We start from the raw sequence: 17,184 nt of genomic DNA on the forward strand, positions 1-17,184 counted from the left end.
AAAAGAACTTCCAAGTTACATATAAATATGACTTAAGAACAGCTTTAAAAATGTAACTCGTTCTTAACCTGAGGACTGCCAGTATATAAGTTTGCTACAGTGATTTTTCATGTTACAAGTCCATAAGCAAAAGTTATATGTAATTTCTGTAACTATTCTATTTTTTCACTTAAAAGGATGGGGTTTGGACTGTGGTATTACAAATTATTTGCTCTAATAGAATTCATTATAACCGCTTCTCTTTATTTCTTTGTTTTATTTTTGTTTGTTTCTGGAGCCTTTAGTCACCTTTTCCCAGAAATGGTCACATATGAGTCATACTGTAACATATCCACATTTTCCCAGAGCTTTAAAAATCAATTCTAATAAATCATTTTGGTAAGTAGAAATGAAAGAGGCAGATCTGTGGAGCTCGCCTTATCCTCCCATAAGAGGTCATCTTTCTTCCTGCCCATGGCAAAAAGTTCCAAAATAATGGTCCACTACCTAAAATTGTCCAATTTCTTGTATTTTTCAATCTACTAGAAGAGGCCCCAGATCTGATTGAAACTGATGAGATGGAATATAACAGTGTAGAGAATGAATCATAGCTAAGTGCCATATAAAACCCTAAAAGCAAAATGTAAGAGTTAGAAAAAGAATATTCACTTACAAGTTTCAAGTTTATTAGGATTTGATATACCGCTTATCAAGGTTATCTAAGCGGTTTTTACAATCAGGTACTGAAGCATTTTCCCTATCTGTCCCGGTGGGCTCACAATCTATCTAACGTACCTGGGGCTATAGAGTGATTTGCCCAGAACTTGAAACAGCCTTCTATCATCCATCAGATTCTGAAAAAATTTGAAAACTTTTCTATTCGACGGATTCCATTCATCAACCCAAGAAAATCTCAAACTCTTCAATCAGAAGAGAAGTTACAAAAAATGTATGGATGTTTGGGAACCATTAACTAAGGGCTCCTTTTATCAAGCCCCGCTAGCGGTTTAATGCGTGTAATAGCGCGCATTAAACCGCTGGCCACGCTAGCCGCTACCACCTCCTCTTGAGCAGGCGGTAGTTTTTAGCCAGCACGGGAGTTAACGCGTGATGAAAAATTGTGCGTGTTATCCCCACTAGAGCGGCTTGATAAAAGGAGCCCTAAATACTGTAAGGACTGACCTTCTTAGATGATCTTTTTAAAACATACACATCTAGGGGGGAGGGAGGGGGGTACGTTTTGGAATTGAATTAGGAGGTATGTTTAGGTTGTTTACAAGTATTTATTTATTGATTAATTGATGGATGGGTGGGGGAAATAATTTTTTGTTATTAATTCTTGTAAGTTCATTGTGCTTTAATTTTAATATTCTATGTACGTAAATGTACTAATTGTTGTGCACAAATGTAGTTTTAAAAATGAATAAAGAATTTAAAAAAAAACCTCTTCAATCTGACCATCAACCACAAATGAAAATATCATATACACTATTTTTCTGACTCAGTACTCACTTGCTACCTTTAGATGTAATTACTCTGCCAATAACTCTGTAATCTCCCCTTATAATGTAAGGGCCTCTTGATTGTAAATTGCCATGAACCTATATTGGAAAAGTGCAATCCAGAAATTCAGATTAGATTACATCCCTGCCATTAGAGGGAGCCAGTGTGAATTTTTCAAGCATGGTGACATTTGATCAACCCAGTTCTACCTCCCCAAAATAATTTAACTGCCACTTTCGGCAATATCTATAGCTTACATATCTGTTTTTCAGGCACACCTAGAAAAACAATATTAGAATAATCTATGTGAGATAATACAAAAACCTGCACAATCATGAGGGGCATAATCAAAAATGTGCCTAAGTCTGAGGTTGGATGTTTTGTGCAAGTCGTCCACAAACCCAGCAGGAAAAATGTCTTTAATTTTTGAAAATGAGCTAGGTATAAGTTTTGATCCTTAGGACATATACCTTTTTTGCCCATTTTCAAAAATAAAAACGTACATGCAAAAAATATACAAAAGCAAGTTTTGGAGATGTACCTACCATTTACCTTGTCTGATTGTGGCAGAAAGAAACCAGATCAGCTGAGTCAATTTGGGGGATTCCTGGCAGCTCAGCTGATGGGGGATTCCCCCTGTCAGGATCAGATGAGCTGCAGAGCCCTCCAGCCCTCCCCCTGACATCCCCCACCTCCTGCCGACATCCTGCACATCTTCCCGGCATCCCCTTCGGCCCCTCCCACTGCATCCCAAGATGAATTGGGAGGGGGAAGCTTCATCATTTGCAGCACGCAGTCCTATAGGTAGGAGTGAGTGAGTTTCCCTCCTGCCATTTGCTCTTCCGAAGGTACGGGGAGGGGGGAGGAGTGTCCAGGGATTGGGGGGGCAGGAATTTTGGAGGGATGTGGGGGGTGGGGGAGGCGGAGATGTCAGGGCATGTTTGGGGAGGTCTGGGATGTGGGGGATGTATGGGATGCCAGAGGGAGATCTGGGATGCTGGGAGGATGTGGGGGATCTGTGGCTCAGCTGATTCTGGTAGGGGAAATCCCCATTAGCTGAGCCACCAGGAATCCCCAAAAGCAGCTCAGCTGATAGGGATTCCTTCTGCCATGATCAGCTGATGGGAAGCCTACAGGGTTTTTTTTTCTCTTTGGGTTTTTTTCTGTTTGGTGAGGGGGTCATGACCACTGGGGGAATAAAGGGGGGGGTCATGCCTTAAATCCTCCAGTGGTCTTCGTGTCAGTTTGGGCATCTTTGTGAAACTTAGATGCAACTCAAATAGGTCTAACTGCCGGTGTCTAAGTTCCCTCTAGGAAAGCTTTGATTATAGCTGGGGTACATCCAGGTTGAAGCCCACCCAATTTCAACCCATAAACACACCTCCCAACACACCCCTTTGCTCTCTGGATGCACAGCAGCTTAGAAGTGCTGCTGCATGTCCAGAAAGTTGGTTCTAACTCCTATTCACTGCCCAAGGGGTTTCAGCCTATGTGTATGTTCCTATCCAACAAACACCTGAAGACTGCCACTGGTTTAGCTCCTATTGCCTCAGCTGGAAATCTCTTCTAGGTATCCCACACCCTCTTGTAGTAGAGTATTTTTTTTTAACATTCCTTTTGAGCTTTCCAAACTCATATGATGACCCCTTGTGTAACTTGACTTGAGCTTCAACGGAAAAAGTTGCAAGCTAAAGCCAGAATCTTTTTCCTTCTTGTTATCTTTAAGATTTTCATACGGTAAAAAATGCTTCCTTCTGATATATTACCAAATCCTGTCAAATATGATACAAACATAAATGATCTTCCCTTTCCATTCTTAGTTCTAGAGAGAATACAGCTTTGGCTATTCACAGTCTGTCTTACACTTTAGAATTTCTTTGGGGAAATGCTTCTTGGCTATTTCAGAGGGAAGAACTGCAGTGGACATGTTAAATGTTGGACAGATGAGACCCTAATACAAAACTGGAACATTGTTGCCAGCTATCATGGGAGAAGGTAGTAAGCAAAACACGCAGCTAAAATAGACATAAAACTTCATCAGGGCACATTTCTATATTTTATGCACCAGAAGAGTTTTCATAAATATGAATAATTCAACTTTCTGACCTAAAACTCCTTTGAAACAGGCCTGTATTTGATTATTGCTTTTCAGCGGTCCTTCCAATAACCCCTGTCATGAAACTGTGCAAATTCCTTCCCAAAGCAAAATCTACATCTGAAGGCAGAGTGATAAATGAGAAGCCCATGTTATCATCTGCATAGACTGCAAGGAAACCTGCTCAACTGATGAGCTCACTGAACAGCAGCTGACAAGTAAACCTTCAGTCAAGAACAATTTTGAGGGGCGTTCAATAATTTATCTACCTCAGCAGGAAAGAAAAGAGTTTTCAAAAAAAAAAATCTTTGTTTTATTTTTCAGTAAAGTCCCCTGATAGCGCCATACACTTCACCTACTTTTCCTGCAATGATTTTAACCCCTTTGAAAAGAATTCTTCTGTATGACCTTCAAACCAGGACATCACAGCTTCCTTGACGGCTTCATCACTTGAAAATCGCTGTCCACAGAGAGATTTCTTCAAAACTCGGAACAGGACTGTAGGGTGGATGGTTCAGCTGCTGAAACCTACATTCTTGGATGGCAGTCTGTGATTGTCATGACGTGCACTGATGCATTGTTGTGAAGAAGCACCAAGCCTGTGAGTTTTCCTTGTCTTTTCTTCTTGATTGACTTCCGCAAAGCGATCATTGTGTTGGTGTAACTCTCCCTGGTTACGGTTGTCTTGTATGGCATGAACTCCAGAAGCAAAATTTCTTAATCATCCCAGAAGACAGTTGCCATGACTGTGCCTGTAGATTTTTCCGTCTTGAACTTTTTTTTAGGGTGGGAGATGACTTGTGCTTCCACAGCATTGACTCCATATTGGACTCGGAATCTCTGTGATAGACCCAAGTCTCATCTCCAGTCACCAAACAATGAAAAAAATTAATTTGGTCTTCACAGAATATCTCCAAGTTCTCCTGATAGCACTGGAGCCTCATGGCCTTCCGACATAGCATCGGCATTCTTGGAACCCATCTTGCACGAACTTTGGACAAGCCCAACTTTTCATGAATTATTTTCCAAACTGTACCTGCCCAGATACCCATTTCTTCAGCTATTTGGGAAACCTTAATTTGTCTGTCTGACAAAAATAAATCCTCAACTTTCTTGCACATTTCAGTGTGAGGGTCTTCTTCAATGGACTCTGTATCCCACTTAAACTGCTTGCTCCAAATTTTTACTTTGTAGGATGATAGGGTAGACTCACCATAACTGTAGTCATGCATTCATGGATCTCCTTTGGCTTTTTCCCTTCTTTTGTGAGAAATTTTATCACGGAACAGTGCTCCAAATCCTGTAATTTCTTACTTTATTCACACGAGGACTCTCTTCACATCCTGTCTCTTGGAATGTTGGACTCTCACTGAGCTAGAATTGTGCATCAGTAACCCTGAGACATATCACAACATATACAGACCTATTTCAACATGCTTGCTACTTTCTTTCATACTCAGGTAGATAAAGCATTGAATGCTCCTCATAGCTGTATTCATTCTATATTTGTTCTGCTGTCTTAAATCTCCATGTAGTAAACATTTCCACACAGAGGCACAAAATGCAAAACTCCCTTCAGTACAACTGGTCTTAGCAAGAACAGTAATGCATGGCCTAATTCTATACTGGTCTTAGCAGGAGCAGCATAATTCTGCTGTACAGAATCAGTCTGCTGCCTGATGATTTTTTTCTACAATATGTAAAATGCACTGCTAAGGGAGGCATGGCAGCCTGAATCTGAGAGCCAGGCTTTCATGCCACTACTGCCATTTCCTTACTGCATGACCTTCACCAAAGTCACCTGTTGCTGTGCCTCATGATCTCTGCTTCACATTATGTACCATTAAGGTAACATGATACAAAAATGAATCAGTTTCTTTGCTCTGCTTTGTTAACCATTAGGCAGTTTCAGAATTTGCCCAGACAAAAATACTGAATCTTGTCAACAAACAGGCTAACTTTATGAATTACCCTACTCCCAACACTTTATCTATTTGTTTCAGTTGGAGAAAAAACAAAACAATACACAGAATTAGGCCCAGTTAACTCATATCTAGTTTTCAGATTCAGTTTACACCACAACATTTTAAACTTGTTGAAGATGTGTCTTCCTAGCTATTTATTTATTTAAAAATGTATATATCATCTAAAATCTAAGCAGTTTCCAATATCAAACACTCATAAAAATAAAACCATAACATGATATCTTCTCCTGGTTATAAGCACAATTTTATGAGACCAGGTCACAACCTTGTACAATGACATGCCATTCCGTCAGGACTGGGCATAAAAAAAATCAAACAAATGGACCGGGTGATGCTCAGAGAACCTGCAACATCACCACTACTACAGACAGAGGCATCAATTCATCTTCTCTTGTGCAACTGGCTATTAAATGTTAAATCCAGCTTGTAAACAATGGACATCTAACACTAAATACCTTTCCCACATATATTTCTGAAATATATCAAAATCAGAGAGAGAGAGAAAGAAAGAAATAAAGAATAAATGTTTATATAGACTGAATGCTGGCGTTTGACTGATTGACTGAACAATACATCAACCATGTACTGTAGTAGGTGACAATACATTACATGCAGCTTAGTGAGGTATTAATGAGATCTTGAAAGGGCAACAAAGAATATCAGTTTTGTGCATGACTGGACTTTCTACCAATATATAATGCTCTGACACTTTCACACTGTAAAGCTATTACCAGTATGTGAAACACATCATACAGGTGCTGGGCCCCTGGTGTGACTGTCATCTGCATTCTTTAGAGATCTTCCTAGCAAGAACAGAAGAAAATTCACCCGCACAAAACAACTAACTCAAGTCACCTCAACAGGGGAACTGACAGTTAACCAGCATCTGGGCAGTGGGCTTCAACGACCTCCACCTTGTGCCAAAGATCCAGCACCCTATATACGGGCAGAGGTGAAAAGCGTTACTGGACATTCACCGGACCCACTTGCACACAGAGTTACATATACAGTTCTGGATGCAACAAAATTCAAAGCAGGAGAAGCCAGGAAGGGGGCATCGTTTGCAAGCATGCAGAGAGAAAGTTCAGTACAAACCAACTGCAGCAGTCCAGAAGGGGCCAGTACTTGCAGAGAGACTGTGCCAGCAGTTAGCTCTCTCTCATACATGGATACACAGGTTCTGTGCACTCCATTCATCCGTGCTTGTCTCTGCCTCGGCGCACCGGTCTCTTACCTTGCCTGAAATCTTTTGGTGACCGAATTCTGGAGCCCATCTTCTAGGAGAAATAGAGCCATGAATGGACAACAAGGGGGAGTTTGGCTAAGGCACCAGTGTGTAGAAGCACCACAGAAAAGCAAACACACCAGAAAGAAAAATCTCCTTCCCCTCCAAAGCACCCCGATGTGTAAAAGCCCCTGCCAGTTGGAATCCCTCCCCTGAAATGTAACTGTTCATGCTATGGCAGCTTCGGCTAGGTCTAGGAAGTGATGTATAGTACAAATAAACTCTCCTGCAAGCCCCGCCCTAATTCGTGATGTCATGGGGAGTGGGCGGGGAGCTCGAGCACTTCTCCTTTCCCCTCTGCTGGAAGAGGGTGGGGGCAGCTGATCTTTTGGTTCCCAGGGTGGACGGCGGGCGGCTATTGTACTGTCTGTGCATTACGGCTGCTCAGCCTCTGTGTTCTCGCATTCAACAGATGCCGGAGGAGTCTGCACTCTGCCAAACAATGGAGGCATCCACAGGCTGGGAAAGGGGAAATGAGGGTAGGGGACGCTTTCTTACAGATCATTATGTTTAGCAGCAAAGATGGATTAAACTAGGGAGCTCGGACTCCCCTCAACCCCCCCCCCCCCTGCCCGGGGAGTTGTTGGAGGAGGCAAATCGAGTAAAAAAAAAAAAAAAGCAAAACCTGAAGTGGAGTGAAAATGGCAAGGACCCTTTATTATGCCCTCTAGCTCTACCTCACAAATGTTTTTTTGGCATCTGGCAAATTAGACGTTAATTGCAATGCCATAAATTAAGCCTGTGGGGAAAAAATAAAACTACTCATCATTTCCAACAAACCCCCTCCCCCCCATACTCAAGAGAAGTAGCTTCACTTCAAAGGAACTTCATTATTACAAGCTAGCAATAATATGTATTATTAATAGGATGCTGTCTGCACACTGTGCTGCAGAAGAAAACGTAGGTTGATTACAGAAACGGCTTTGATTCAGGTTTTGCCTGTAATCTAAATCGGAACATGGGGGCTTTTAAGAAAACACCTGAAATAATTGGAAATAACTAAGTACATGCTCCAAGTCAGATACAGAGCAATGGAATTAAGAGACAGCTAAGATATTGCTCGTGTTTATAAGAACATAAGACTTGCTATACTGAGTCAATTCCAGCATTCTGTTTCCAGCAGTGGCCAATGCCCATCAAAAGAATCTAGCAGGATCCCAGATATATCCCACACTGCTTACTACCGGGGAGAGGCAGTAGATTCCAAGGTCTGTCTTAATAATGGTCTATGGACTTTTCCTCCAGAAACATCCATACCTTTTTAAATCTCAGCTACTTTAATTGCTTATACCACATCCTTCAGCAAAAAATTGCAGAGCTTAATCATGCACTTGGTGAAAAAAAAATTATGTCAGTTTTGAGAAATGACATCTGCTATCTATATTTTGCATTGTTCAGGAAGAAATGCATTTGTTTCTATTTCTCTGAGGGTTGTACTGCATGCAGAGTCTTGCATCTTAGGGATTGGTTTGTATATACAGTATTAGTACTTTTAGTTTGTGGTCCTGTATGTGCATAGGGGTTATTTGTGTTCTGCATGTGTGACCAAGGCCAGGTGTTCTGGTAGGAATGAATGATGAGAAACATACAATGTGGTTTATGTAGTTTAATTTTGTAGTTATCCATTATGCATTGTTAATAAGATTATATTGTGTGTGTATATATGAAAAATGAATGGAAAAATGGTATTACAATTAGTACTATTATGGGGGTGGGGTCTGGGGTGGAGCTTGCAGGCCCCCCCCAAACAAAAAAGCATTCCGCTGCCTATGATATTGCTTACAAAAATGTTAAAAAGATCAGCCCATGAACCAAACCTTGAGGCACACCACTGGTAACATCCCTTTTCTCAGAGCGATCTCCATTGACCACTACCCTCTGTTGCCTCCCACTTAACCAGTTCCTGACCCAGTCCATAACTTTGGGGCCTATACCGAGGACACTCAGTTTATTTATTAGATGTCTGTATGGAACACTGTCAAAGGTTTTGCTAAAATCTAAATACACCACATCTAGCACACTCCCTCTATCCAATTCTCTGGTTACCAAGTCAAAGAAATTGACCAGATTTGTCTGATAAGACCTACCTCTAGTGAATCCATATTGCCTTGGGTTCTGTAATCCATGGGATTCCAGAAACATCACTATTCTATGTTTAAAAAGAGTTTCCATTAATTTACTTACCACAGAATTCAGACTTACTGGCCAGTAGTTCCCTACTTCTTCCTTACTTCCACTTTTGTGATGAGAGACCATATCCATTGTTCTCCAGTCCTCCAGTACCACTCCCAGCTCTAAAGAAGCATTGAAAAGGTCAGCCAGTGGAGCCGCCAGAACAACCCTAGGTTCCTTCAGCACCCTCGGATGTACACCATCTGGCCCCATCGCTCTGTCCACCTTTAATTTAGCTAGTTCCTCATGTAAACAATCCTCTGAAAATCAGAGTCTACTATACTTCCAGCCCTTCTGCAGTCCCGTTCCTGGGACTTCAGCTGTGAACACAGGACAGAAATATTTGTTAAGCAATTCAGCCTTATCTCTATCAACTTCTACATATTTCTCCCCATCACCTTTGAGTCTCACAATTCCACTTTTGCACTTCCTCCTATCACTAAGATGTCTAAAAAAAAAAAGTCAGAATTAGATTGTGAACCTTCCAGAAATACCTAGTGAATCAATGTAAAAATGTGTGAGCAAAATCATATATACAGAGCCAGCTTAACTACTGGACTATGTGAAGCTCTCTCACCTCTCTCACTCCCCTGCCGTTCTTTAAAGTTTACTTCAATCCCCATTGGCAGCAGCAGCAGCCTGATAGGCTGCTTTCGGCCAGCCCCTAGGTCTTCCTTCTGCCACATCCTGCTCGTAGGAAATTGCATCAGAGTAGGCAGAACACGGCAGAGGGAAGACCCAGGGGCTGGTCAAAGGCAACCTGTCATGCTACTGCTACAGTGGACGATCGCCATAAATTTTACAGGACCACAGAGGGGTTATAGAGGTACAGGAGCAGTGTCAGATCTGCATGGAGGGGGACTGAGGAGAGGGAAGAGTGACTGGATCAATGGTAGGGTTACCATATTTTATTACGGAGAAACCTGGACCTTTGTCTCCTTTTCCTACCTCCAGGCCGCATCTAGAGAGCTTCTAGCATATGCGGATGCATGTGAAATCTGCGTATGCTTGCTGAAGGCCCTCGAGATGTGGCCGGAACTCAGGGCTTTCCAAAACCTGGACAAACTGCCAGGTTTTGGAAAGTCCACTGGGAACCCAGACGTCCTGGACATCTGGTAACCATAATCAAGAGAAGTTGAGAGATGCTGAATCTGCATGGGGCGGGGGAGGAGGAAAAGTGTGCCAGAAGCGATGTACAGTATATGTGTGTGTGGAGTAGAGTTACCAGAGGTCCGGATTTCCCTGGACATGTCCTCCTTTTGAGGACATGTCCGGGGGGGGGGGGGGGGTCCAGATGGCTTTTCAAAACCTGGCACTTTGTCCGGGTTTTGAAAAGCTTCTAAAATCGCTGTTGGGTAGAACAGAATCCGCAAATGCCACGCAATGACATAAATTACCTGTCTCAAAGCCAGAAGAATGCCTAAGTATGGATATTTTTCAGTTTATCTGTCTACAGTTCTCCATGTTTCCTCCTTCCACTACAGAGGCTGTGGTAGGCTCCAGCCAATGGGAAGGCTGCTGTAGTCACATGAAGGAGGGGCTGAACTGCAAGGGCTATGAGAAAACAGATTTCTGCACAGGGGATTTTACTCCTGGCTTAATTCTATAAAAAAAAAAAAACACATTAAAATTTTGGTTAAAAAATTCAAAATTATGCACATAAAATTACCAAAATCTGCAAGTTTATTTGTCAAAATGTAAACAATATTTTGGCTAATTATTACCCATAATCTATTTAAAACAACATAAAATGTGTTTCTTCTCCCTTTGTGGTCTGGATGTTTTATTTTTCCATCATGTGCTGGGATGTGTATTCTGTGCAAAGTAAGTGTCATCTTTCAATCAAGCTTACGCACCCAGTTTACTGCAGGGTTAAACCTAAGTGTGCATACAGATGACACAGCAACACAATATTAAGGCTATGGTGGTAAAAGAAAAAAAACCAAAAACATGAGCATGACACTGCTAATAAGGGTGTAGAAGAGAAATTTTTCTTTTATGAAATTTGGTTCATTTCATTTGCGCATGTACTATTTCACATTAGCAGGTACTGAAATAGAACCAAATTGCCTGTAAGGGAAAGGGATTGGGACTTGTATACTGCCTTTTTTTTTTTGTAGTTTATATACAGGTACTTTAAGTATTTTCTCTATCTGTCCCAGTGGGCTCACAATCTATCTAATGTACCTAGGGCAGTGGAAGATTAAGTGACTTGCCCAGGGTCACAGGGAGTAGCATGGGATTTGAACCCACAACCTCAGGGTGCTGAGGCTACAGCTCTTACTGTGACACACTCTCTTCCATAATGTATCCTATGAATTCCAGGAGGAAGCTCTCTCTGGCACATTGCAAGAACTAAGATGAGCACCGAGATGAGTATCTCCAGCATACCTTGATTTAGGAGTGGGGTTCCTTCCTCCTCTCATGGTATGTGCAGCATGAACCCATTTGGAGACACCACCCTAGAAATTAATGCTAGGACGGTGAAATAATTATTTAATGAGAGTGTTTTGTTGGGGGGAGGGTTGTTTTTTTTTTTTTTTTTTTAACAAAAGGAATGTAAGCAAAATTGTGTGCAGTATAGGCAATTTGCTTAGTTCCAAGAGGGAGATTTTAGGCCAGTTCTGAATTTCTGACAACCTTTCTAGTGCATTATGGAATTTGCTGCACTGATTTTAATGGGTAGAATCAGGAACTACAAATAACACACTGCTTTGAGATGTAAGTTCAAAACCAGACCTGGTCAAAAAGTCATCCCCTCTGGAGCCGGGTCAATTGGCAGCTCTTTATAGGTATATTTTAAACTAAAGTGAGCATATGACTCCAGTCCTGGTTTTACCCATAGCGTTCATGAACTTGTAATTCTAGATTCTCTAAGAACAGCTGGAAATACATGAGCCATGGCTGATCTCATCAATTCCTTAAGCTATAGATGATGATGCTCAAGGAGGAAGGTTTTAATGCTTTACTGAATTCTGGGATTTGTAACCTTATTACCTAGAGAAATGGACAAAAGAAAATAAATATGCATTAATGGATTTATTGAGAAAGGACTTTTCTATTTCTATAGGCATTAGCCCTCTAATTGTATCATCTTGTGTGTAGATTTTCCTACTTAGCATGTACATGTTTGCATGCAGGTTATAGAATAATGGCAGTTTTGCACAAACTTTACCCCCACCCCAACACACTTTTATCAAATTGCGCTAGAGGTTTTTAGCACGGGCCAGTGAGGTAAGTGCTCCTACGCTTTTAGGAATTATATGGATGTCGGAACATTTACCGCACCATCTTGCACTATAAACCTCTAAACCAGCTTGATAAAAGGGGCCCTTAATTGTTAAATTAAGCGCTAATTGTCACTAGTTGCCAATAAAAGTCTATAATTGGAGTTAATAGGTGCTAATTGACACTGACTTGCAGTTAGGCATATAACAGCCCCTAGTTGTAATTCTATAATCTTAAGGTATAATTTTTAGCAGGATGTGGGAGAGGCATGGGAGGGTGAAGGTGTGCCTAGAATATGTGGTAAATTTATAGAATGCTGTCAGTTATGTGTAAGCATTTACACCAGCCTTTGACATGGCATACGTGCTCACGCCTGAAGTTAGGCACTAAAATGCGGACATGCTAGTATTTTATAATAGCAATTGAGCACATAATTGCCAATACAGAATTCACACTAGGCCCCCAACATGTAAGTGCTCAACCTTAGGTAATCTTTATAGAATTATCCCCTTGATGGGAAAAAGTCTTTACTATATCAGTCCCTCAACCTACTAACCCTGATGTCGTAGTTTACCCAATAATCCCATATATTAGCATCTGCAATTTTTTTCCCAGCAAACCAGAATTAATATGAATTATTACTTCTCTACTACTATGTTTTCCTGAAAATAAGACAGTATCATATTAATTTGGGGGTCCAAAAAACGCATTAGGGCTTATTTTGAGGGGATGTCTTATTTTTTTTCATGTACAATTCTCTCTCCCTTCCTCTCCTCCACCCCAATTCTTCCTCTTTCCTTTCTCACCCCCCTCCCATGTGCAGCATCTATCCTCCCCTGTCACCCATCCCCTTGTGCAGCAGAACCCCACTGACCCTCCCACTGTGAGACTGACATACCTCTGCTCCGAGACCTCCAAAAACAGCAGCTGAATTTGGAGGACTCAGAGCGGAGGTATGTCAGGTCTCACTGGGGTGGGGATTGCTGAACTGACGAGTCCAATTTTTTTCAGTGAATCAGGCAGCACTAGTGTCAGGGATGGAGTTGGGGGAGTGTCAGGGATGGAGTTGGGGGAGTGTCAGGGACATTCGGGGGCGGGGGCTTCAGGGCCGATCTTAACTAGGGCTTATTTTGGGGGTAGGGCTTATATTAGGAGCATCTTTAAAAATCATGCAAGGGCTTATTTTGGGGGAAACAAGATAGTAAAATATTTTACAAAATCATTAACATCCACATGATAGCTAGGAATTTAAAGTCATATTTTAAAAGGTTGCATCTTCCAAAGCAATAACATTTCTAAACAGAAAATAAAAAGTGGTATATACAGTTTCTCAAAGGGGTGAAGCTGGTTTATAAAGTACCTTAAGTCCCTAAAGTATGACATAAACACAGATGATCCAAACATCAAGATCCAGCAAGGTATTTTTCAGAGATACTCCCTGTCCCTGTTTCTGTTTTGTTTGGCACTTAATCTACTGAGAACTCTTATTAACTCCTTGAGCTACGTATTCAGTCTTACTCTTAAAGATGCCAACAATTTAGAGATTACATCACACTTACTGTTTGTAGGTAACCTGAAGCTTTACAGTTCCAGTGATCAGCAATTAGTAGAACAACTTTGAGTGGTGAAAAGTTTTTCAGATGACATCAATATGACTTTTGGTCTGGACAAATGTACTAAAATGACTCTTTAAAGGAAAGTTGAGCAAAACTGAAAACATCTCTCTGACTGATGACAGGGAGATAGAGGAACTTGAACAGAAAGATGTATATAAATATCTAGGAGTGGAAGAAGGAACAACTATCAGGCAGAAATTGCTGAGAGAAATAAGTGAAAAATATTATACTAAAGAGTACATTACCATCATGGAATAAGTTATTGGCTATTATTCAACTGGCACTCCCTTCACCTTAAGAACATAAGAATAGCCTTATTGGATCAGACCAATGGTCCATCAAGCCCAGTAGACTGTTCTCACAGTGGCCAATCCAGGTCCCTAGTTCCTGGCTAAAACCCAAGGAGTAGCAACATTCCATTATCTCAGAGTAAGCAAGAACTCCATAGAGTAGCAACATTCCATGCTACCGATCCAGGGCAAGCAGTGGCTTATCCCATGTCTTTCTCAATAACAGAATATGGACTTTTCCTCCAGGAAATTGTCCAAACTTTTCTTAAAACCAGCTATGCTATCCGCACTTACCACAACCTCTGGCAATGTGTTCCAGAGCTTAACTATTCTCTGAGTGAAAAAAAATTTCCTCCTATAGTCTTTGTAATTTATGAAGGAGTGAAAAATTGATCCACTGTACTCTACTCAGGATTTTGTAGACTTCAATCATATCTTCTCTCAGCCATCTATTTTCCAAGCTGAAGAACCATAACATTTTTAGTCTTTCCTCATACGAGAGGAGTTCCATCTCCTTTATCATCCAGGTCACTCTTCTTTGAACCTTCTCTAGTGCAGCTATATCTTTCTTGAGATAAGGAGACCAGAATTGAATGCAATATTCTAGGTGAGGTCGCACCATGGAGCGATACAAAGGCATTATAACATTCCTAGCATCGTGCTAACCATCCCTTTTAAAATAATTACTAGCATCTTGTTTGCTTCCTTGGCCACCGCTGCACACTGAGTGGAATGTTTCATCGTATTGTCCACAATGACACCCAGATCCTTTTCTTGGGCACTAACCCCCAAGGTGGACACTAGTATCTGGTAACTGTGATTTGGGTTATTCTTCCCAATGTGCATCACTTTGCATTTGTCCACATTAAATTTCATCTGTCACTTGGACGCCTAGTCTTCTAATTTCCTAAGGTCTCCAAGCAATTTTTCACAATCTGCATGTGTTTTAACAACTTTAAACAGTTTAGTGTCATCTGCAAATTTAATCACCTCACTCGTAGTTCTAATTTCCAGATCATTTCTAAATAATTTATATAGCACTGATCCCAGTACAGATCCCTTTGGCACACCACTATTTACCCTCCTCCATTGAGAAAAATGGCCATTTAACCCTACCTTCTGTTTTCTGTCCAATAACCAATTCTTAATCCACAAATGAACATTTCCTCCTATCCCATGACTCTTTAATTTTCTCAGGAGCCTCTCATGAGGAATTTTGTCAAAAGCTTTCTGAAAATCTAGATACACTATATCAACCAGCTCACTTTTATCCACATGTTTATTCACACCGTCAAAGAAGTCAAGCAAATTGATGATGCAAGATCTCCCTCAGCTGACTCTGTCTTATTAAATCATGTTTGTCTAAGATGTTTTCCACAATTTTATTTTTTTATAATTGTTTCTACCATTTTGCCTGCCACTGAAGACAGGCTTACTGCTCTGTAATTTTCTGGACCTCCCCTGGAACCCTTTTTAAAAATTAACGTAACATTGACCACCCTCCAATCATCAAGTACTACAGACAATTTTAGCAACAGGTTACAGATCACTAACAGCAGATCAGCAATTTCTTGTTTGTGTTCATTTAGTACCCTGGAAGATATACCACCCAGTCCAGTTGATTTATCACTTTTTAACTTATTGATTTGGCTTTCTACATCTTCCAGATTCACTGAGATTGCTTTCAAATCCACCACCTCATCGCCCTTGAAAACCATTTCCGGTTCAGGTAGATCTCTTACATCTTCTTCAGTAAAGACTGAAGCAAAGAATTCATTCAGTCGCTTCGCTATGGCCTTATCCTCCCTGAGCACCCCTTTTGGTCCTTTATCATCCAATGGTCCCACGGATTCCCTCACAGGTTTTCGGCTTCTGATGTACCTAAAAAAATTGTTATGAATTTTTGCATTTTTTGCAAGTTTCTCTTCATATTCTTTCTTTATCAATGCTTTGCATCTAATTTGCCAGGGCTTCTTCTTATTTTCTTTATTCGGATCCTTTTTCCATTCTATAAAGGATTTTTTTGGGCTCCAAAAAGCCTCTTTTACTTCATCTTTTAACCATTCCGGCTCTCGTTTCCTCTTCTTTCCACCTTTGCTAATACAAGGTATTACCCAAAAGTTCAGGGAATTCAATTGTAAAAAAAAATTACCGAAACTCCTAGGGTTCCTTTTACGAAGCCTCATTAGCGGTTTTATGCGCGTAATAGTACACGCTAAACTGCTGGCTGTGCTAGCCGCTACCGACTCCTCTTGAGCAGGCGGTAGTTTTTTGGCTAGCGCGGGGGTTAGTGCATGATAAAAAGTCACGTGCGATAAAGCTGCTAACGCGGCTTCGTAAAAGGAGCCCCTAGTTTCCACTGTCTCCTTCGAAGTAGTCCCCTTGAGAATGTATACAGCGATCCCAATGTTTTTCCCATTTTATAAGGTCCATGCATCTATGAGTCCATGCATCATGAGTCCATGCATCTATGGAAGTCATCTTGGGCGAGTGCCTAGAGGACTTCCTGTGATGCTACCTGGATCTCTTCACTCGTGTTAAAACAGCGCCCTTTCAGTCGCTATTTCATTTTGGGGAATAGGAAAAAAATCACAGGGGGCAAGGTCAAATGAATAGGAAGGGTGGGTAATCACTGTAATGTTTCTGGAAGTCAGGAATTGTCAAACAAGGAGTAATGTGTGAGTGGGCGCCTTGTCATGGTGGAGCAACCGATTTTTGTTTTTCCACTTGTCTGGTCATTTGCGCCGAATGCTCTCACTCAGCTGCTTCAAAACCTCACAGTATGACTGTCCTATTATCTTACAAACATCATGGATAGTTTGCCTATGATCTGCAAGGATAGTCTCACAAACTTTTTGCTATGGTTTCCGGTGTTGTGCTTTGTTGAAGGTCATCCAGAACGGTCATCGTCGTGGACAGATGTTCATCTGTCCTTGAAGCGTTTGTATTAAAGAAAGATGTTGCTTTGGCGCATGGCATTATCTCCAAAGGCTTCCTGAAGCATACAATGGGTTTCTGCAGCAGTTTTTTT

At 41.1% G+C, this 17,184-nt stretch overlaps 1 protein-coding gene across 1 annotated transcript in view; it reads right to left on the reverse strand.

The window, feature by feature from the left end:
* The window catches only part of GPSM1 (G protein signaling modulator 1), a 283,173-nt gene extending 276,168 nt beyond the window's left edge, over positions 1–7,005 (reverse strand). The window contains exon 1 of the mRNA XM_033962239.1: positions 6,797–7,005. Coding sequence (XP_033818130.1) covers positions 6,797–6,858 — 62 coding nt within the window. The 5' untranslated portion in view covers positions 6,859–7,005. The remainder of the gene's footprint in view (positions 1–6,796) is intronic.
* Between the last annotated feature and the right edge of the window lie 10,179 nt (positions 7,006–17,184).

This window comes from Geotrypetes seraphini, chromosome 10, assembly GCF_902459505.1.
Source record: "Geotrypetes seraphini chromosome 10, aGeoSer1.1, whole genome shotgun sequence".
Classification (NCBI taxonomy): Eukaryota; Metazoa; Chordata; class Amphibia; order Gymnophiona; family Dermophiidae; genus Geotrypetes; species Geotrypetes seraphini.